The sequence below is a fragment of the Paramisgurnus dabryanus genome, chromosome 6 (assembly GCF_030506205.2).
Source record: "Paramisgurnus dabryanus chromosome 6, PD_genome_1.1, whole genome shotgun sequence".
In the NCBI taxonomy this organism is placed as follows: domain Eukaryota; kingdom Metazoa; phylum Chordata; class Actinopteri; order Cypriniformes; family Cobitidae; genus Paramisgurnus; species Paramisgurnus dabryanus.
In genome coordinates, this window is record NC_133342.1 from 16,996,708 (window position 1) to 17,020,129 (window position 23,422).

At 38.8% G+C, this 23,422-nt stretch overlaps 2 protein-coding genes across 3 annotated transcripts; one reads left to right on the plus strand and one right to left on the minus strand.

The window, feature by feature from the left end:
* The first annotated feature begins 194 nt into the window (after positions 1 to 194).
* On the plus strand, positions 195 to 20,632 carry slc35a3b (solute carrier family 35 member A3b). 2 transcript variants are annotated; one of them, XM_065268600.2, is made up of 8 exons: positions 195 to 466; positions 9,010 to 9,265; positions 9,770 to 9,924; positions 11,741 to 11,863; positions 12,368 to 12,542; positions 14,854 to 14,972; positions 15,099 to 15,232; positions 15,930 to 20,632. In XM_065268600.2, exons 2-8 carry the CDS (start codon positions 9,073 to 9,075, stop codon positions 16,021 to 16,023), a joined length of 993 nt encoding a protein of 330 aa, XP_065124672.1. In that variant the 5' UTR covers positions 195 to 466; positions 9,010 to 9,072; the 3' UTR covers positions 16,024 to 20,632. The 2 variants fall into 2 exon arrangements, with proteins under 2 accessions (XP_065124672.1, XP_065124668.1); XM_065268596.2 differs by lacking the exon at positions 195 to 466 and adding an exon at positions 7,621 to 7,791.
* Positions 20,633 to 20,767: 135 nt separating this feature from the next.
* fam78ba (family with sequence similarity 78 member Ba) lies at positions 20,768 to 22,709 on the minus strand. The gene is made up of 2 exons (XM_065268606.1): positions 22,375 to 22,709; positions 20,768 to 21,693 (listed from the first exon to the last, which is right to left on the minus strand). The coding sequence occupies exons 1-2, from the start codon at positions 22,707 to 22,709 to the stop codon at positions 21,171 to 21,173; spliced, it is 858 nt and encodes a 285-aa protein (XP_065124678.1). The 3' UTR covers positions 20,768 to 21,170.
* Positions 22,710 to 23,422: the final 713 nt, after the last annotated feature.

Consider the following 23,422-nt stretch of genomic DNA (forward strand, 5'->3'; position numbering starts at 1 on the left):
GATAGTATTTGTATGAACTTTTATTAGGTTCTCTCTATAACTAGCTCCATTGTGAAAACCAAATACTTTCTAAACAAACAAACACACGTTACTACACATGACTTAATGCAGATCGACCAGAGTTATAATAAAATCCGCGAGAGCGAACGGAAAGCACAGCTATTTTGATCTCATACTTATACGTCCATTGGTCTGCTGAGCGCTGCATGTCTGAATGAAATCGGAAATGCTTAAAAAGTTTTGAAGACGAGTTTACACATCGGCAGATCAGATGTCACTCAAAGGCGGGTTGCCGCCCTCAATAGAAAGGTTTTAAGGAAACTGTCACTACAAGAAACACGAGTGGAAGCGCTAGTTTCGCTCGTGCTGCGAGACTGAGAAAGTGGTCTTAAAGAAGCAAGCAGATATGCATTAGTCAGCGCTGTGAGATTTCCTCCCTACACTACACCGTGTGAGATCATCCCAGGTATAGTACAACCTTTATACTTTCTCAACTAATACATCATTAATGCTCTCTCTCTCTCTCTCTCTCTCTCTCTCTCTCTCTCTCTCTCTCTCTCTCTCTCTCTCTCTCTCTCTCTCTCTCTCTCTCTCTCTCTTTCGCAATGAAGTGTGTTTCATTAGCATGACAAATGCTGTACATTTTCTGGGCTGCGTAAAATATGGCAAATAAACGTAAAAATACAAGTAGGGTAACAGTAGTGTAATATATAATGTGGTCAAAAGTTCAAAACGTTTCTCACCACGTCCTGGTGCTGTCCTTGTGGTCTCTTTTGTTTGTAAAACAAACTTGAGTAAATTCTAGTAAAATCCTTGCTGTATTCAATGTCGTTATACGTTTATTGCGTATTCCTTATATTTAAGTTTTCATTTTTTTCCCCTCTGATGTCCTGTGGTAAGACATCTATTTTGAGTGAACTTATGACCGTTGCTCAAACGGAAGCTGCATCCTCCTGAGGTCGCATATGCAGGCTGCATACGTCATCAAGTCTGGTTTATTTCAGTTAACTGAGCATTACATTTGCAAGTCATTAGCATATTACAACAATTTATGATAACAAAGAATAATAGTCAACTTTACAATTGTTACTATTCTGAAATAGGACACTATTGATGCAGACTACAAATGGGACCTCTGGATGATGCAGCATATGTTCAACACAACAGCTATTACTGCTTCTGCTAAAATTCCTCAGCAGGCATGGACACTTTTCTATCCTGAGGGGTTAAAGTTTATAAAATAAAATAGTGGAAACTGTTGCTGTCTCCAAGTATAAGTGTTGGGTACAAAGAAAAGTCTTCCTCATAATGGTTATATTTTATTTGTTTAATACTTGTTTTGTGGCTATTGTTAGTATGTCAATGACAATGATCAATGAGAATGAAAAGTTGGCGTATGAAGTATTTCGTAATGTCTACACCCAGTGTTTTAATAATGATACAGAACATACTATTTACTGTTGATAATTAGGTACTTTACTTAATCCAATTCAGTACGTACTGCGATTTCGAGTGCAGGGATTTCTGTACACTAAACATGCTTCCTGTCTGATAAGTTAATGGTTAGATTCAGTGAAAGTAACAGCATCTGAATTCACAAGATATCACCAACGCCCTCCTTTGGGTTTGCGGAACGGATAGAGAAGGTAAATCAATATTTGTTCATTCCACCAACTCCCATGTAAACAGGGATGTTTTAAGACATGAAGATATCAGGTCAGAATGAAATGTGACTCTCGGGTTCCTGCTCTTGTAATCAAAAGTGTTTGCTGTTCTTAAAAATCAGTTAAGTCAAGCAGCCATACCCATTTGAACATACACTGACGAAATAAGCAATTTCCATATGCTTTAATATTGCATGTGTAAACTGTAATAGTGACTGCCATGGTGACAGACCATCGAGGAAGAAAGCAGTATAAGATCAACAGTGGCTGATAGTCTACTTGGCCAACAGAAGTGATTCATAGTATCAAAGCTGTTCAGTTGGACTGTTGCATTGATTGATAATGCAGACTTTCTAGTTTCATATGTTTTGGTGAACATCCGTGATGGCACCTCATAATGTAAGAATGTGCACAGTTGTAATTCAGGAAAAGACCTACAGGGCCTGAAATTCAGGAAGTGATTCTATCTATATATATGTAAAATAATAATTTGGTTTAAATTTTTGCCTGAATTATTCCTTTTAAGAGACATTTACATTGATTGCATCGAACATAATCAGCTGGTTTTGTAAATTTTCAAAATAACACTTGCGCTAGTTTAAAGTAATTGCATACATTTAATAAATAAACCTATACATTACTAGATGTGTTACATGTGCCTGTTAACTAAAAGGGCCGTATTTAATAATTATGTTAATGAAGTAAAAACCCAGATATTAATATTGCATTGCTCAAAAGTTGCTCCATCATAGCTCAGTAGATTTTAAGGGTGTAGGAATTTTATTACTCTGTCACAACCCCCATTGGCTCCCAGTACCATCTGCATTCCTGTGCTCACTGGTAGTAATCAAAGTCTATTAGCATTGTTGTTTGTCCAGTACAGTGGGGGTTAAAGGTGGTCTTCTGATTGGTCAGTTGAATGTATTATGTGGGTTTGGTCACATGGTCAAGGAAAAGATAGAAAGACAATGTTGGGGATGCTCGGGCACTTCTTCTTTTCCCTCATCCTCCTTTGAGCTGGTCTCAATGAGCTATCCCTACTAAAAAAACAGCTAAGACCAGCATAAGCTGGTGAGCTGGTTTTAGCTGGTACTGCTGGTGTAGCAAGCTGGTCTAGCTAGACTTAGCCGGTCAAGGTGGAAGACCAGCTGACCCACCAAATTGATCAGCTTTGCCAGGATTGGAGGACCAGCTTAGACCACCTTCTGCCACCTTAAACCAGCTTAAACCAGGTACCAGCTTATGCTGGTCTTTGCTGGATTTTTCAGTAGGGATGCTCTTCTTCTTTACCTGAGCTCTGTGGTTCAGGCCACCAGGCCAAGCTTTCAGTTCGCAATGTTTTTTTCTTCTACACTCTATTTCTTTCTTAGTTCCCTGTCCTGTTAGGTAATATCTCATATACAGTGGCAAGCCAGCAAACATTTGGACGTCCGATTACTGTTGAAAATACATCCCTCCGTCATGGATGAAAAATAGTTCAAAATCAAAAATCCAACCGACGTCTTTGACGTCATCTGACCGTGAATCACACGTCTTTTCTGCACGGTCCGTGGACATCTAAAAATGTCCTCTTCTGGATGTAATACATAAAACCCGTACATAAAATGTTGAATAAACGCAACCTCAGACTAATATAGACATATACAAATGTATATACAAGCGTATTTAAAGCATTTTAGGACATGTTGTGCATTTGTGCTGTCCAGCCATGACTAATTTTGGACGGAGAGACGCTGTTGATTTCGGACCAATAGTAACATTTGTGCCGTCCTGGGGTGACCCCTTTTGGCCGGGGAGACAACGTTGATCTTCATCTAAGTCAAGGGTATTGACAAACATAATGTGTCTAAAAAAATGATACAAAAAATCTGATCATTCATGTCTTCATTGAGAAGAACCAAAAAACCTCATAGTGCTTGTGGAAAAAGTATGTGAACCCTTGAGCTAATGACCTCAAAAAAGCTAATGGGAGTCTCGTTGAGATAATATGTTTGGAGATGTGGACTACAGCTACTTTAACTGATAAAAACCCCTCAAACTTTTGGAGTTTGCTGTGCACAAGAAGAACACGCTTATGTGGGCCATGCCTCGCCAAAAAGAGCTTTCAGAGGAGCTACGTTTGAGAATTTTTGCTTTACATAAAGCTGGAAAGAGTTACAAAGTTATTTCAAATACCTTAGAAATTCACCAGTCTACAGTTAGGCAAACAATCTACACATGGAGATGCTTTAAGACTTTACCAAGAAGTGGGCACCCAGTCAAAATGACACCAAGAGCACAACGTAGCCATTGGAACTTGTTAACATGTTCATGAGTATACAATACATAAATCAGGACACCACAAAGGAAGCCACTGCTTACTAAAAAGAACATTGCTGCATGCCTTAAGTTTGCAAAAGAGCACATTTGAAACTCCACAGCGGTATTGACAAAATGTTTTGTGGACTGATGAAACTAAGATTGAACTATTTGGAAAAAACACACAGTGCTACATCTGGCGTAGAAAGGGCACGGCATATCATCATGAAAACATCACCCCAACTGTAAAGTATGGTGGAGGAAACATCATGATTTGAGCCTGCTTTGCTGCATCAGGGCCTGGCCAGCTTGTGGGGAAGATGAATTTCCAAGTATATCAGACAATTCTTCAGGATAATGTGTAAAACACCAAGTCCACAAGAGAATGGCTTCAGAAAAACAATATCCGGCCAAGTCAGAGCCCAGACTTCAACCCAATAGAGATGCTATGGATTGACTTGAAGAGGGCCATACACATGAGACGTCCAAAGAATATGACTAAAGCTAAAGCAGTTCTGCCAGGAAGAATGGGCTAAAATTCCTCCTCAAAGATGTGCATGTCTGATCCACAGCTCCAGGAAGCGCCTGGTTGAAATTATTGCTGCCGGGGGGTGGGGTGGCCTGGGGGGAGTCAACCTGTTATTAATTTTAAGGGTTCACTTACTTTTTCCACTGCCATTTTGAATGTTGAATGAGTGTGTTTAATAAAGACATGAAAAATCAGAATTCTTTGATTGACCATACATATGTTTGTCAATACCCTTGACTTAGATGAAGATCTGATCACATTTTATGACAAATTTATTCAGAACACCATGAAAATTCCAAAAGGTTCACATACTTTCTCTTGCCACTGTACATCTGAAACCGTTACATGTACATGTAGTATTTGGCATTTTATGCATTTATAACCATTTTAATAGTAAATTTCAATGAGTCTTTTTCTCAAGACAAACATATGAAACACAGGAGACTTAAAGAGTAACTAAACCCTAAACCAACTTTTTTTAGTTAATGATCTGTAAGAATGATGCTTTATTAGTGCTGTTCATTGATTTTAGTGCTGCCCTCTTCAGGTTGAACGGTGGCTACTGCAGTTGAATTTTCCTATTGGATGTTGGGTCCAAGAAATAACTCGTGACGTAAGCAGGTTCAAGCTCAGCACGCCCTTAACACTGTAAAAAAAATCCGTAGAAATTGCAGCTGGGTTGCCGGTAATTTACCGTAGATTTACATTTATGTTATTTACTGGCAACATTTTGTTCAAAGTTAAATGAACATTAAACATTAGCAAGTCTTTGTCTTTACAGAGTAAAACTAAAAAAACAGCATCAAGCAAAACATTCTGGGAAACAAAATCTAAAGCAAAAAACAGAAAAAGGTTGATGATGATTTCTGGTTCCCAGAATGCTTTGCATGAGGCTTTGCATGAGGTTATTGTATAGTTTTATTCTGTAAAGATAAAGACTTGTTAATATTTAAAATTTATTTAACTTTGAATAAACTCTTGCCAGTAAATAACATAAATTTAAATCTACGGTAAATTACCGGCAACCCAGCTGCAATAACATTGTAATTTCTACAGAATTTTTTTACAGTGTTGTTACGATCTCACCACACACTTATGGCACTTTTCCATTGCATAGTACCCCACGGTTTAGTTTAGTTTGGGTCGGGTCAGCTCACCTCACTTTGGCGTGGTTAGCTTTTCCATCGAGTTAGTTCGTCCCGTCTATCTCCGTTGGGATCTGCCCACTTTTCTTGCATTTTTCAAATATTGCAGTGGGTGGAGTCAGGCTCTGACCAGGGGTTTAGTTACTCTTTAAGCAAAAGTTACCATTTGCTCGTCTTTTATCTCATTGCTGTCTGAGAAATAATTGAGATATTAAAAATATGTTAATAAAGAGAAATTAACTGCCGTGGATTAATTTCGGCCAGTGCACTTCACAACAACATCAGACTGGAAAAAGATCTACCACTTTTAGATGATTTTGATATTCTAGAGATAATTAGGACAGTGGCGTGACTTATTTTTTTGAGGGCGCTCGATGGGAAGTTCGTCACAACATGTAGCCCGTTGTGTTTGGTTCCTTTTTTCTAAATATGTGTTTTGCGCTTCGAGACATCCTGTGTGCATCACGTGTCTTGTCAAAATAATGCTAGTACCTTACAAATAATACAAAATTTTATGCTAAAATTGGGCTTATGTGATCATACTTCTTCGACCAAGTAAGCACTATTGCAATTTTGTTTTAACCAGCTGAACCTTATTTAATTGATTTGCATGACAACTGCCCCAGCAATGAGTTACAACAGTAATTCATAAATGCGTGAAGGTTCTCGGCATATGAATCATACAGCATGTGGCACATTTTTGAAATATTTCTGTAAGCATGTAATGACGGGTATTGTCATGATCATCATAACAATGAAAATGTATTTTATGTTTCCTGATAATGTCTTGATCCCTGTAGCATGCTATATTTAACCTGACAGTTCACATAAGCAAAGTAATAGCTAATAGGCTAATCTAGTAGGTTTTCAAACTGTTTTAAGAAAATTCATGACATAAAACACTTTTTTTTATTAAACAAAGCAAAATAAATTATACTTTTATGTAGTGCTTTTATTTGGTAGCTATCATTTTTAAAAGTTTGATTACAGAATTTATTATATATTAACCGGTTATAAAAAACATTTATAAGATGGGTGAGGTGAGGCTCCAACTCAAGCGGAAGCAGCAAAATAATCACAATGACACCACACATCATAGCCTAAGGCACTATTACTTTTTAAACAGTTTGTATAAACAATATGTGTTGTAAGAAAAACACTTCACTGAATTGAAAGAAGTACTTCCTTCTTAAATGCACATACACTGTAAAAAATACTTTGCTGCCTTAAATTTTTTGTTGAATTAACTCGGATTTACAAGTCATTTCAACTTACTCTTATTTATCTGGACTAGAGATGAGTTGTTATAACTACAGGTGAATTGTTATAACTTTTCTCAACTATATTTTATAAGTTGTGACAAGTCATCTTTCTTGGCATGACTTGTATATCTGAGTTGATTTAACAAAAAAATTTAAGGCAGCAAATTATTTTTCACAGTGTACATTTAATTTCTACAAGTCCAATTCTCCATGTTAATAATATATCCAGTATCAGTTATCTAAGGGGGAAATTCATCCTCATTTTCAAGCTGTGACCTAAAATAAAATTTAGTTTTGATTTATTAAACATAATATGGTGTTATAGCAAGACAAGACCTGGATTCATCTGGTCAAGTATGCGGGGGGTGTTATTTCAATGGACAGGAGCTGTTGAGTTTTTCCCCGTACACAGAGGACAATTGTGTAGTTCACCCTCCTTCACCACCACCACAACCTTACTGCTGCATAAGGCAACCTGTGTGCTCTTAGTGTACGCTACACCCCACCTCTTACACTCGGCCTGCAGCATTCTTAATCACACCCAAAATTTACTTGTTTGCCAAGCATGTTAAATGTTTGTGTTGATGTGACGCTCTCAAATTAAAAATCCATTTCATAATCCTAGTGCTATATATAGAGCAGCTGGCGGTGTGTAAATAGTGTTTTTTGCAAATAGTATAGGATTTCAAAACCATATCATATCCTCCTACCATCCGGCTGTGTGTCAGTGGGAGTGGCTAATGTTAAAATCTTTGCTTTTTACTGAAGGATTATGAATGTTTCATTCTGTCATTCTGCTACTGACATGATAACTTCTGATATATAACTGGTCTAAAGGAAATCATGCAACTTACACACAGAATAGTTTTATCGCTTTGATGCATTTGATGGAGGTAAGTATCATTTATTTGTAAACTTGTGGTGTATTATGGTATGTTGTACAGTATGAATGATTGATGATGTCCGTGTCCATAAACAATATGTTAGGTAGGTGACATTTTCTAACGTTAAAGGGCCAGATTTTAATTTGAATGGGCTGTGCTGACATAATGAAGCATTTCTTGTTTCCCTTGAGGTGTAAATAATCTAACATGTCCATTATCTGTTAGCAATGTTAGTAGTGCTCTAATGGATTGAAGGCATGTAAACTAATAGAAATGCATTAGTGATACATTATGGCTGTACGATGATGAGTGATGTTAATCTTGCTTTATATTAATGCTTTTGTCTGATATTGTCAGGGAGTGGGCAAAATGTCAAAATTGATATTAAATAAAAAATTTTCTTTTGTGTGTAGGACTAGAAATTTTACATTTTTAAATTACAAAAAAATCAACAAACAGACTAGGCTAGTAATTTTTAAAAGTATAATCAGATTAAATATATGTAATACAATAAAAATGTTTATAAATAATATGTAAAATATAAATGCAGATAATTAATACACATATAAATAAAACTGAAAAAGATTTTTTTTAATACAGATATAAAAAGCAACAAATAAAAACAGTAATCTGAAAAAGTACTTAGACATTTTCCGCACACTTTAGCATATTCAGAATAAATGTCATTGCATTACATAAAAATAATAAAAAAGTACAACCTGTGGTTGTCAAACATGTGTGGAATATTTACACTGTCAGAAATAAATGTACAAAACTGTGGCTGGACCCTTTCAAAAAGTACAGCTTTGCACCTAAGGATTTCATTTTAGTACCTCAGAGGTAAATGCTGGGACCAAAGAGAGCTTATTAGTACCTCAAAAAAATTTCAAAGGTACATATTAGGACTAAATATTTACATATCTGTACCTAATGTTACCTTTTTAAAGGGTGCTGCCCCACTTACAGCTAGGGTACATATTTTGACTTCTTTCTAACAATGTAGGTCCTTAAGGTACAGTAATCTACCCAAAATTGTATTATGTTTTGTATTCCTGTAAATGTACCAAACGGAAACTTAGGGTACAGCCCCAGTGACAGAAAAGGTACAGTTTTGTACCTTTATTTCTGAGAGTGTAAAGGTAATGTGGTGAACATCATATACAGTTAGTTATTAGAAATTGAGTAACATCATTTATTCACATCCTTTATCTCTTTTTTTGCTCTTAGACTAAACAGGGACTCTCGTCCCTGGCTCCTGTCCATGAACCAGCTGAGGTGTCCCGGATCTCCATGTCGGCCTCAGCCCGTCTGAAGTATGTCTCTCTCGGGGTTCTGGTACTGCAGACCACCACGCTGGTGCTAACTATGCGTTATTCTCGTACGCTGCATTCTGAGGGTCCACGTTACCTGGCGTCTTCTGCCGTGGTGTGTGCTGAAGTCCTTAAGATTGTTGCATGCATGCTTCTTGTCTTCAAAGACAACAGTGAGTTTTTCAACCACCACTCATATGTGTCTGTGTTAATGTTTATTTAAATCTGATCTAATCTCATTGAGCTGATATGTTGGGTTTGTTCTACATTAAACAAACCAATATGCCATATAGTGTGCTGGAATCTGATTTCATGTAGCCTATTGCATTTTTTGTTGTTTGAATGCCCCCTGGTGTTCAGGTGTCTGTATTGTCTGTCTGTCCTTAGTACTTTCACAAGATAATGTGGATATAGATATAATTCGGTTTTGCACATTTGTATTGAGCTAGCAGTCTATATGCAGGAATTTTACATTATAATTTGATTGAAATATGCCACTGAAGAATTATACTTTCTTTCCAGTTAAATAAATGTAAATACGTTTTGTCTTTTTTGTTACTACTGTATTATCATTTACCAAACATTGAGGGCAGCTCAGAGCAGCAGATTGGATTTTGTCTCATACCATTTGCACACAGCTGTCATTCTTACATGCTGTGCTGTATGCTACTCCATAGGTTGTAGCCTTCGTGGCCTGAATCGGGTGCTGGGGGAGGAAATAATAAATAAGCCTCTGTTGACGCTGAAGTTGGCCATTCCTTCTGGCATCTACACCCTGCAGAACAACCTGCTCTATGTGGCTCTTTCCAATTTAGATGCAGCTACTTATCAGGTGAAACATCACAGATTCAGGGTACATGTTATAAAGTCTGATATTAATGTTAATGTAATATTAATGTTAATATAATGTTCTCAATAATGTTCTCAGTTTGTTACACAGTTTGAAAAACATGTTATAAACCACCCAACCAAATTTTAATGGATAAAAAACCACCAAGTAAATAAAATGAGTTAGAAAAATATGCAGGATTCTTTGCTCTCAAACGCTGGGGGCGTGTCCGCTATTGGCGCTAAAACCACGCCCACTACAGTGAAATCTGTTGTTTCAATTTTCAAATACCGCTACAACCTGAATGGCCCTGTCCCAAATGGCACACTCCGGACTTGTGGACTTTTAGAGAAATTTATTTATTTAAGAAATTTATTTATTGAAGTGTCCTCATCAGCGCCCCCTTTGAACCCTTGATGAAGTCTTCAGCGAAGCCCGCACTGCAGCAGGCTTCGTGCACTCTACCAACCCAGAAGTCCTTGCGAAAGAGAAATCAGACCAATCAGACGATGGAAGGGAGGAGTTCACACTGACGGGCAACTTCTCTTCCTATTTCTGGCGTGACGCTCGAGTTTGGCCCTGTCCCAAATGGCGAACTTCATGTGGACTTTCGGTCTTGTGGCCTTAAATTGCGCGTTCTCGCTTAGTCTACGAGTCCGTAGGGTGTCCCATCTGTCATTTTTACGCTTTGAAGTGTGCTCATCAGCGCCTCCTTTGCCCCCTTGATGCGGTCTTCAGCGAAGCCCGCACTGCAGCAGGCTTCGCGCACTTTGCCAACCCAGAAGTCCTTGCGAAAGGGCAATCAGACCAATCAGGCGACGGAAGGGAGGAGTTCACACTGACGGGCAACCTCTCTTCCTATTTCCTGTGTGATGCTCGAGTCTGTCCCAAAATACGACTCCGGTGCACCCACGTGGACTCACATCAAGGGTCCCTTAAGTCTGGACTACGTGATGTCATCAAAGTGTGGACTCTGAGGAGGACCACAAGTCCGGAGTGTGCCATTTGGGACGGGGCCTTTGTCCCAAAATACAACTTCGGTGCACCCCCTTGGACTCGCGTCAAGGCTCCCTAGGGTCTGCACTACATGATGTCATCAAAGTGTGGACTCTTGTGGAGTGTGCCATTTGGGACAGGGCACAAGAGGGTGCCCTGAAGTTGTATTTTGGGACAGAGGCCCTGTCCCAAATGGCACACTCTGGACCTGTGGTTCTCCTCTGAGTCCACCCTTTGATGACATCATGTAGTGCAGACTTTAGGGACCGTTGATGCGAGTCCACATGGGTGCACCGGAGTCGTATTTTGGTCACGCCGGAAATATGGAGAGAAGTTGCCCGTCAGTGTGAACTTCTCCTTTCCATCGTCTGATTGGTCTGATTTCTTTTTCGCAAGGACTTCTGGGTTGGTAAAATGTGGGGCTTCGCTGAATACCGCATCGGGGGCAAAGGGGTGCTGATGAGCACACGTTGAAGCATAAAAATGACAGATGGGACACCCTACGGACCTGAAGACTGAGCGAGCACGCACAATTTAAGGCCACGAGACCGAAAAGTCCACATGAAGTGCACCATTTGGGACAGGGCATAGGGATGCTCGCGATTGTGTTGGGGGCATATTCGGCCCAAATAATCTTCAACACAGAAATGAAACCGTTTAATGGTTTAACTTCACAATTCAGCACTACATAGCTCACAGTCTTTGTAACGTGTTTTAGCAATACATTTCCAACATTTATAATGTGTCTAGAAAAATGAGGTAGGGGTAGTTCTTCAGTGGGGAGTCTTTTTATGATTGATTTACATTTCTATGGATCTTTCAGGTTACGTACCAGCTGAAAATTCTCACCACAGCTCTGTTCTCAGTGTCCATGCTGGGTAAAAGACTTGGGATTTACCAGTGGCTTTCATTAGTTATTCTGATGACTGGTATTGCACTTGTCCAGGTAAGCATAATACACTGGCAAAATGTGTGTGTGTGTTATATTTTGCATTTTATATCGCTGTAAAGTTTGCTTTATAAGTGTCTTTACATTTTCCAGAGACTTTTATATCTGCCTTTGTGACTGTATTTTTTAAATCAAAATATTACTAAACTGAGTTATATGAATAAACAAGTAGATTTGACCATTTGATTGGGCACTTTTTTAGTTGGGCTATGATGCCTAAACACTTTTTAAATTGAGAACTTATTTATAAAATGTACGTAGTTTTATAACCTGGAATGGGAAACTGGCCTTCAGGTAAAAACAAGACACGTAAACACGTATGACTCAGCCGTGATATTAAAATTATAACAATATGCAGTCTGTTAACAAATGTTGCAATGTTCTTTTGCCAAAATTCCTGAGTCTGATTCAAACCACAGTAAGCTGGCTTTGTTTCAACGGATTGACACAGACTATGCAAGAAGTGTTGACTGTGTGTTTCTGTTCGACATGAATGGACAGTGGCCAACTGATGCTGCATCAAGCTCCCAACAGAAGAATCTGACTGCAGGCTCTCAGATAGCAGGACTGCTGGCTGTGCTCGTGGCCTGTTTCTCCAGTGGATTTGCTGGCGTTTATTTTGAAAAGATCCTCAAAGAGACCAAGCAGAGCGTCTGGGTCCGTAATATTCAGCTAGGTCAGCAAATTTTTATGAATTCATGTAACTTGCAGAGGAAAGTGATAATGACAATGAGTATAATGCAGTAGTTCATCACATTCAAATGTGGGTCCCTTGTGAGTACTTAGACCTGAATACAACCCGAATGTGGCTGCCACATGCGTCACAACGCCCCCTAAATGTGTTGTTTAGTTTCTTTATTTTTACATTCTGACTTTTATCATTTGCAATGTTTCAAGTTGGATCTTTTTGTGATTTGGAACTGTTTACTTTGTCTTGTCCAAAGAAGTAATTGCATGCATGTACTCAAAAACTCAAAATTTTTGAAATGACTAAAGTGAAATTTGTGAAGATAAGGCATTTTAATTACTGACCAATAACCTTTTCTTGACATTAAAGTGAAAGTACTGAAACTAAACATAAGAGCCTGATAAAAACACACTTAGAGGGTTTTGCATCTGAAATGTTCAAATTAATAGAGTTGATCATTTACATGTGCTGGTAATATAATTCGAATATCATCAAAAAGTTGATTTATTTCCCTAATTCCATTCAAAAAGTGAAACTTGTATATTCATTCATTACACACAGACAGCTATATATTTCAAATGCTTATTTCTTTTAATTTTGATGATTATAACTGACAACTAAGGAAAATCCCAAATTCAGTATCTCAGAAAAGTAGAATATTTCTTAAGACCAATACAAAGCAAGGATTTTTAGAAATCTGGGCCAACTAAGAAGTATGAACATGAAATGAGATGGATCATGTATGAGCATGTACAGCACTCAATACTTAGTTGGGGTTCCTTTTGCCTGAATTACTGCAGCAATGCGGCATGACATGGAGTCTATCAGTCTGTGGCATTGCTCAGGTGTTATGAGAGCCCAGGTTGCTCTGATAGTGGCCTTCAGCTCTTCTGCATTGTTGGGTCTGGCATATCACATCTTCCTCTTCACAATACCCCATAGATTTTCAGGTGAGTTTCCTGGCCAATTAAGAAAAGGGATACCATGGTTTTTAAACCAGGTACTGGTAGCTTTGGCACTGTGTGCAGGTGCCAATTGCTGTTGGAAAATGAAATCTGCATCTCCATAAAGTTGGTTAGCAGCAGGAAGCATGAAGTGCTCTAAAACTTCCTGGTATACGACTGCGTTGACCTTGGACCTCAGAAAACACGGTGGACCAACACCAGCAGATGACATGGCACCCCAAACCATCACTGAATGTGGAAACTTTACACTGGACCTCAAGCAACGTGGATTGTGATTCCTCCAGACACTGGGACCCTGATTTCCAAAAAAAATGCCAAATTTACCTTCATCAGAGAACATAACTTTGGACCACTTAGCAGCAGTCCAGTCCTTTTTGTCTTTATCCAGGCGAGACGCTTCTGATGCTGTCTATTGTTTAAGAGTGGCTTGACAGAAGGAATGCGACAGCTGAAACCCAGGTCTTGCATACGTCTGTGCATAATGGATCTTGAAGCACTGACTCCAGCTGCAGTCCACTCTTTGTGACTCCCAAACATTTTTGAATGTGTTTTGTTTCACACTCCTCTCCCGGATGTGGTTATCCCTATTGCTTGTACACTTTTTTCTACCACATCTTTTCCTTCCCTTCGCCTCTCTATTAAACTGTCTTGCCCTCCTTGTGCAAGGTGTGAATGGTCGTCTTTTGGACAACTATCAAGTTAGCAGTCTTCCCCATGATTGTGTAGCCTACCGAACTGAGAGACCATTTAAATGCCTTTGCAGGTGTTTTGAGTTAATTAGCTTATTAGAGTGTATCTTTTCTGAGATACTGAATTTGTGATTTTCCTTAGTTGTCAGTTATATTAATCAAAATTAAAAGAAATAAACATTTGAAATATATCAGTCTGTGTCTAATGATTGAATATAATATACAAGTTTCACTTTTTGAATGGAATTAGTGAAATAAATCAACTTTTTAATGATATTCTAATGATATGACTCGCACCTGTAGTTGATAGATGACAAAACTGCAAAAGTGTAAAATAAGTAAGAAATAAATGTATTAAACAGTAATGCATTTCTGCTGAATGCTTTTGGACAAGAAATTTTTTTTTTCAAATAAGGTAATTTTAGTCCTTTAACCTATTTTTACGCTATGGGACACAACTAGCTGATACCATCTCTATAGAAAGAGAAAATTCCTTTGTGTGTCTTTTATTCCTTGGAGGAGTCATGGGACAATTGTTTGGAAGCCATTGTTCACAAGTTTCAGGTTTCGGTGGTGTTTGTGAAACACTTGCTCGTTCTCTTTAGAGGTGTGTAATCTTGCTTGTTTTTTCTTCCCTTACCTCAGGTTTGTTCGGACTGATTTTTGGACTTGTGGGAGTATTCGTGTACGATGGTGAAAGAGTGCAAGAAGATGGACTCTTTCAAGGGTACAACAAGGTGACCTGGACAGTGGTGGCCCTTCAGGTACATTTTACTTGGATCTACTCACATACCACAAAACCAAACAAGATCTCACATACACATGTATACGTGTCACTTGGTTAGTTGTCATTGTTTTGTGTTAAACAAACTACCGCACACTTCCTGTAGGCTTTGGGTGGGTTAGTCATTGCAGCTGTCATCAAATATGCAGACAACATCCTGAAGGGCTTTGCCACATCCATCTCAATCATTCTGTCAACCCTCATTTCATATTTCTGGTTGGAGGATTTTGACCCTACTAGGTATTGTATCAATTTATCTCAAATTGATTATTGTTCATGTCATTTTTAATTGTAGTAATTTTATTTTTTTATGTCATCATAACTTAACATACATGTTTTGTTACATTTTTATATATGCACAAACATTTTATTATGACTACAATCTCAGGTACAAAAGTTACAAAGTTGTTACTGGGATGGTACATTTTAAAGGAAAGCACCACCGTTTTTCAATATTTTACTATGTTCTTACCTTAACTTAGACAAATTAATACATACCTATCTTTATTCAATGCGTACACTTAATCTTTGTACAGTGCTGGTGAATGTGTTAGCATTTTTAGCCTAACCCCATTCATTCCTTAGGATCCAAACAGGGATGAATTTAGAAGCCACCAAACACTTCCATGTTTCCTCCGTTTAAAGACTGTTACATGAGTAGTTACACGAGTAAGTATGGTGGCACAAAATAAAACTTTTATTTGGAGCCATAGGAATGAATGGGGCTAGGCTAAATGCTAACACATTCAAGAAGCGCTCTACAAAGATTAAAAGTGCACGCATCGAAAAAAGATAGGTATGAATTAATTCATCTAAGTTGAGGTGAAAACAAATTGAAAAAATTCCAGAAGATTTATAGCACATATGACACAGTTTCTTGAGATTGAGCCACCCATTGAAGAAATTCAGAAAAGAAATCCTGCTTATTTTCTTGTAGTGTGTTCTTCCTGGGGGCAGTGCTGGTTATTGCTGCTACGTTTCTCTACGGTTATGAGAGGAAAACTGCGGCGGTCATCTCCAGCAAAGTATAAAATGCTGGACAGAAGATGGGGAATAACCAAAATTCTTAAGACTGTCTGCCAAGATGCTCGCCTTCAGGTGCAGTCCAGAAGAACGTTTGGAGACCTTGAAGATGCTATTGAAGGGTAGCATAAGAACCACATGCAGTACTAAAGGGTGATTTATAGTTCCTCATAGGACCTATAGGCTGTGCGTAGCTCTGTGTTTGTAGCGACGTGCACCTCTCCATAAAGGTAACAACGTGTCAGTTCTATTCAGGCCATGCAATCAAATCCCTCCCATCAGGTCAAAAATATCTGCATTGCATTATCCTCATACGACTTTCCGCGTGTAAAAACAAAGATAGGCCAAATTGAGAAGTGATATTTAACTCAAGCTGCAACAAAGTCGCTGTCTATTTACCTCCATCACTACTGATGCTTCTTAAACAGCGTACACAACAAGCTTTGCCTTGATACTGTATACACCATTGGACATTGTCTACTAGTGATCTGCTTGTGTAATTGCATGTCGTTGTGAACAACGAAGCATAAGTATAAATGAAAACTGACGTATAGGTTCTACACAGAAGTGTAAATCACCCTTAAGGACTACAACCATAACTTGAATTGTCCGCTGTGTTATGTTATATTATTGATGGAGGCACCTGTAGTTTGCACAAGACCATGGCTGTGTCCCAATCCGAAGACTGTGACCTTCGAAGGATGTATTTTAAGGCTCATTGCGTCACAGCAGCACGACTGAAGGCTAGTACGGGCATTCCAATTCGAAGGCTGCTTAAAATAAAGCCTCAAAATGCATCCTTATTTCTCTGTGCTGCTAAGGATAAAACGAATGGATCCTTGAAAGCTGAGGCTATCCCAAAATTCACTGCACACCTGTAATGGATAAATGTAACAGCTGGAGATTTTAAAATAAACATTTCAAACCTTTATTTAAAAAAGTGTGTATTTAGGAAAAAGTTTTAGTATTATAAGTTATGTTTTGTATTAATATTATTCTGTGTATATTGCGTATATTTGTAAGGTTGATTCACAAGTTCGCATTAACATGAAGGGGTGCACCGATATATCAACCGATGATGCTTGCTATGCTTCTCAATGAATCACGGTGAAATACCACTACATCCAAAAGCCAGGGGGCGCTCTCGTGCAAAAACTCAATATGCGCTGTAGACAAAGAACCATACACACGCAGCTCCAGGAAATGTCTTAAAGCTCCCGTTCTGTCTGTGATTTTGAGGCTTTGATTGTGGGCAATATAACATGTGTTCATGTTTCACGTGTAAAAAAACTTGGTATTTTTTAGACAATTTACTTATCTGTATAGCGCTGTTATCACTGTCCTCAAAACAGGCTGATGTCTTCCTTGTTATGTGAAGTCCCTCCTTCAGAAATACGCAAAAAGTCTTGATTGTGTAGTTTGTTTAGTGTGCTGTGATTCGATAGCAGCTTAGCTTAGCAGAGCCGTTTGAGCCAAAGCTGGTGACTGACGTATTCCTGTGGGCGGAGTTTAGTCAACAAACTGTTTTACTGACGTCATTAAAGCTGGAAATAGAGGGCTGTAGTCCAAACCGGCCGTTCGTTGTAGGCTTTTAAAGAGGAGTTCTATTGAAGAAAATATATCGTCTGGCAGTGAACTTTGAGCTTTATCATTTTACAGGTATTATTTATGCTATTAGCAACATTACACACTAACTAGGGTTTAAAAAATGGTATCAGGAAGAACGTGACCTTTAAGGATATATTTATATTGCTGTTCTTTAAACCTTTTCAGGTATTTTCATAATAAAGAATAAGTATAATGATTTTGTTTGACGAGTGTTGCTTTTTCAAATGAATGGTATAAACGACTCAAACTAACAGTGATTTCAGATCTAAGGCTAATGAAAAGCCGTAGGACATGAAATAGCGGTGTATATTATAGACTGTGTGATTCAGAATAGTTATCGGCCACGCATTATTATTAGTGTATATCGGCATTTATCTGTGCAACCCTATTAACATGTAATCGATCGGGAATGAGATAAAGCATATCTGGCGTGCTGTCCGAGACCTCTTGGTGCTGATTGGTTGACTCACATGACCATGCTCCTCCCGAACTTAGTTAATAAACCTTGTTTAATTTTATATACTGTTGGTTTAGTTGAATCTACATCAATGTGTTATATTTTCTAAAATATATTTATGTTTTTCTGGTTCCATATTTATTGTTATAAGTCTGAAACGTCTCCGCTGTGTCCTGCTGACACGCGCGGTGGATCCTCCGAAGGATAGACCGTCTCATTTCAGTTCTCTTCGTGGACTTCAGAGGTTGCCACCTTCAAAGGCAGAGTGCTCGCATTCTGAGGTCGCGTCCTAAGAAGGTCGCAGCCTTCGAATTGGAACACAGCTCGTGCATTAATCTTATGTTAGACCAATCAGGTGGCAGTGTTGTGTTATGTTATGTTTATGTAAAGTCGTTGTTTACTCCTTTGACATTACTAATGATTTTTACATAAAATGGAGGTTTTCTGTGACAGATGTTACACAAATGTTACAGTTTATGCAAATGTTACAAAAGCACTCTTTGTTTGCTAAATACTGTGTTTTACTTGATTGTATCCCTTCAGTGAGTCCTGCCATGTTTTGATAATAAAGACGTTTAACTATCAAGAGTAAAGACTGCATGTTTTTCTCAGGGTACTTCCAGCAAGTGTCAGTGTGGGAAATGCTAAATTGGTACTTAAAAGATCAGACAGCATCTTCAGTGCAATTTTAATAGGCCTAAAATAAACAGATTGAAGTGTCAGATATTGTTGCTGTTAGCTGGAGGATTTAATGGAAATATAAATATAAATGCAAAAATGACTGTCATGCACAAAAGAAGTGTACTGTAGTGTCTTTCTCAACTCTTGCATAGACTAGTTTTGCAGTGGTTTTAAAAAACTAAATGCTGGGAGTTAAATCACAAAACGTATGACATGGTTAACTGTAAAAACCCTAAAATGCTGTTTAATACTAAATTGAACAAATCATTCAAGAAATGTTGAAATAATATTTTTGACATGTACTGTATAGTCAGTGCTGGTGTATATGCAATAGTTTTCACATGTTGGGTTCATATACTTTTAATGATATCTTTATTTAGATGTCCGTTTCAAGGAGAAATATGGCTTTGACAGAGATACAGAATATGAAGTGATCAAAACAGGTCAGGATAGAGGTAGATGAGGTGATGAATGAATCATATTAAAGAAACTGAGAGGGAACCTCATATTCTGCCTTCATCCAGATCAGAGTTCCAGGCTTTAGACATACATACTGCATGCATATCACCTTCCAATGAAAAAGTCCATATTGTTTTCTTGGAAAGTGATGCATCAGGCATATAAAGGAAAGCTACAATGGTTTTAGTCACCGTGATCCATTAATATCCCTTTCAGTGTCGACCAGTCGGCTCCAATACATAACATTGCATAACAGTGCAATTCACTAAATTAAAAGCATGCAAACAATAAATTAAACTATTGAGAAATTTTGTAAAAAATTGAGCAAATATACGTACATACAATGGTCAGAATTCATGTAAGCAACAGCCACACATTTTGGGGGCAGTTTCCCGGTTTAGATTAATCCAGGACTACAGTAAATCTAAATTATATTGGGACACTTAAAAACAAACAGTGCTAAATAGCACTAAAAGTGGTTCTTGGCTCGTAATCATAGAGGAACCATTTTTAGTGCTATAGCACCTATGAAGAACCATACGGGGGTCATATAGCACCACTGTAGCACTACATATGGTTCTACATAGCACAATATGCTTCACAGGTACTTCACCGGTGCTATATATGGCACTTAAAATAGTTCCTATGATTACGAGCCAAAAACCACTTTTAGTGCTATTTTTAGCACCTTTTGTTTTAAGAGTGTAGTTTTTACAAACATACCTTCCAAAAAAGTGTGCATCTTGAGACAATGACACTGATATATTTGAAGATATGTCAATGCAAGACGTTTTTTTTAGCTCAAACATGCATTTTAGTCTTGGACTAGATTTAAGCCCTATCCGGGAAACCGCCCTACACTGTTTACCTTTACTAATTTCCTCCACAGGGCAAAAAAGAAATGACTGTAGTCCTTTTTAACATCTTTTTGTAAATGTTCATAAACATGATTCAAGAGTGTATTGTATTAAATTTGATTACATTATTAATAATTCAGCTTCATAAAAATGGGCATGATTTGTTTAATTCATTTTTATGTTTTGGAAGCAATTCATCCGTGTTTTAAGACATAAACATGGGCAACAAGAGACTCGGAGATGGTTGGACAGCATTTTAAGCCAACTGTCATTTTATCCTAATCAAAAGCAAACAACTTCAGGGGTTGAAGGTAAACCTGATATTTGTAATGGAAACTTAATCTCATCTGTGTCATAATTACCCAAGGAGTCTCAGTGGGTAAGGGGAGAGTGATGATGAGACAGCTTGAAAGATCAGAGAGACAGATAGACGTGGAGAATGCCACAGATGGAGCGTGTATATAACATGTGACTAATCTGTCATATGCCTATGGTGCAGCACCCACTGCGTAAACTCAAATGGACTTGTGTGTGAGTATAAACAAACTTCAACTCCGTGCCAAGATAAATCTGACTGGATGAACATATTGTACCTGCACAGCCCCACTGCATCCGTATGAACTCACATGTGCTCCACCTCAGCGGGTGAATGTCTTCATGCACTTTACGGCCTTTTTGTCTTATAGTATGTAAAATATATTTGCTAGCGTCTTATTCAACTGCGTTTCAAGTAGATTTCTTACAAATCAAAAGTTAACTTTCCTCTTCATTGTTTGCAACTGAGTTTACGTTGTGTCTAAACATTCAATCTCGTTCATGCATTATATACCATCTATCCCGAAATACAGTTCAGATTCATGACTAGTCATTCCTTGTCATTAAATAAAATGAGTACTGTGCATATGAAAGGCAGTCCAGTTTCATTATGGACATAGACTATGCCCCATTCAACAGTCTACTGTAGTTCTGAGGAATAAAGAAAGCCAACAAAACTGGCAATCCGCAGAACCCCTAAATCCTTATGATTCAAACAGTGCATGCAGTCATCAACCTTTTAAGGTGTTATTGTTCTGTAGGCACTGTTAAGACAACCCTATTTTGGTGGTATAACAACCAGTGGCTGTCCCCTCCTAGGCCTCCACATTAACACCTGGGCATCGTTGGCATTGGGCCTGCCCAGCGCGTTTGGAGGAATGGGTTCATTGTTGCTGAGAATGTGCGGTTGTTCTTGGTGCGGTCGTCCCATGAGTTTTGCACGAGAACCTAGAGGCATGGACGGGTCCACTTCAATGTCTACCCGCATCCGCCAGCGCACTGTCTGAAGAACGATACGTTCTTTGGTGTCTGCATTTAGCGCCACCAGCCAAGTGATGAAGCTCTGGTCTCTCGTGATGTGCGTGAGCATGGGCGTGTTGCTGTTGCTGATGGGCACTGCCCATGTCACGCTAGGGTAGAAGTTGTCATTCATGCTCACCGTTAAACGGGACGGTTTGGACGTGGGGCCTGAGAGTGTCACCGTTTCGGTAGTGTTACCGTACCAGGGGTAACTGACGCCATCTGAATCGCTGATCGCCTTTACCCGTCCTTCACGAAGTTCTGGGAGTTCCCAGCTGGACCTGCAGAAGAAAAGTGGGTGAGGGGTCAGGGAGGACAAAAGCGGTGCGAGTCTAAGCAGCGGCTGGGCTTTAATACATCAAAAGGCAGGTGAGTGAATAGGGATGGAGTGGTTAGAGAGATAGAGCCTTTTCTGAACAAAGTGCCTCATACAAATATGCCTAAACGGTGATTAAAAGAAAAATGGGATGTGAATGAAATATTAATGAAGCTGTTTTTACTCAATAGGTCTTCCTAACCATTTAAAGATTCTATTTCTAAACTTATCTTCAGTTAAACCTGTCAATTTTGTCTACTATAAACAACATCCTACACTTTTCTGCTATGGCATCGCTGTGAAGAATCTTTTAATGATCTTTCTTTTTTAAGCATGTACTGCCTTTTCACTATTTGTATTCCTGGATTGACATCCATTCTCTTGGTCGACCCATCAGCATTTAAGTTTAAGAAACAGTTTTATTAACTTATCATTATATGATTGAACGGTTAGTTAATGGTTAAAGCTGGATTTCTAGGGCTAGTGATAGGGTTTGAACTATTTGTTCTTGGACTAGCAGAAGATGTAGGTACAGGACTTAACACTAAATCTTAAGACTACAAATGACTAAACAACCAAAGAGAAATAAAATAAAAATGTAATATTATATAAAATCAAAGACTACAGTAACAATTTGGTAACTCACATGCCAATATCACCATATGTATTAAAGAACTCCATTTGGGTACACGCCTGAATCCACCCCACAGTCCATGTTTCGTTTCTAGGGACAGGGGGCATCACGATCCCAGCCGATGCTCTGAAGTATGGGGTCTTGTATCGAAGCACAATGGGTGAGTTCTCTTCAATGATGGTCGGGCATTGGTCAATGGAGGCTGACACCTCATAGACCACTATGTTCTCCCTTCGGATGCGGGGCTTGCAGGCGATGCTTTGAATGCAACCCATGGTCCTGCTTATTAGGGGTGTCAATGTGGCGAGCGAAGGAAAAATGAGGATGTATTTAAGCAATATATTCATTGGCCCTTTTTACGACCCTTGTAATGTTGACAGATCTTCGTCTTCATTACTAACTCAACATATCCTCGATAAATCCTTCGAATGCGACATGGTTTGTCGGTATTTACAGCTCCAGCGTGATGTTTTGGTACATCTTTGAGGCAAATGACTGACTGTAATAGCAACCCAGCGGTGTTTTGACATTAAGGGTGTATCTATGATCCGTTTCGCCTGATCCTGAAGCGCCGGAGTGCCGCACTGCCCTTGATGCTCGTCCCCAGCAGATGTGATCCGGCCTCCACCGAATCGGACACCCGGTGTGCGCCCGTTTTCCTTCCTCCTTCCAGGTCACGGCTGTATATCTGCAGCCCTTTGATCCCGGCGTTTCTGCTGGGCGCGGGCATGTCAGTGCTAAAGAGAGAGCCGGTGCTGCCTAAAGATTGTATGGTTATGTTTACTCCAGGTGAACGACCTACCCAACATTTTGTTGACGCGGCTTCTTTGGAAAATATGCGCGAGGACGGAAAAGCGACATGTAGTTGATCCGACCAAACAACGATTCAACGCATCCGGTTTATAATGCAAGCTTGGGTCAGTTATTTAAATAAAAGCAGTGCCTCTCATGGGCACAACTGGGCTAATTTTGTGTCTTTCCTTTGTGTGTTTCCAATCCCTTCCATAGCGAGGAAACCCTGTGCAAATCAGACTGGAGAACATAAAAAGATAATGATGAT

What these genes read in the sequence shown, in the direction of transcription:
- fam78ba (XM_065268606.1), bottom strand. Translation starts at nt 22,709, where the DNA reads ATGAATATATTGCTTAAATACATCCTCATTTTTCCTTCGCTCGCCACA. An exon ending in ACATATGGTGATATTGGCAT is followed by an intron (nt 21,694 to 22,374) that starts GTGAGTTACCAA and finishes TTTCTTCTGCAG; the next exon opens with GTCCAGCTGGGAACTCCCAG.
- slc35a3b (XM_065268596.2), top strand. An exon ending in CTGGTATTGCACTTGTCCAG is followed by an intron (nt 11,864 to 12,367) that starts GTAAGCATAATA and finishes ATGAATGGACAG; the next exon opens with TGGCCAACTGATGCTGCATC. An exon ending in GGACAGTGGTGGCCCTTCAG is followed by an intron (nt 14,973 to 15,098) that starts GTACATTTTACT and finishes CACTTCCTGTAG; the next exon opens with GCTTTGGGTGGGTTAGTCAT.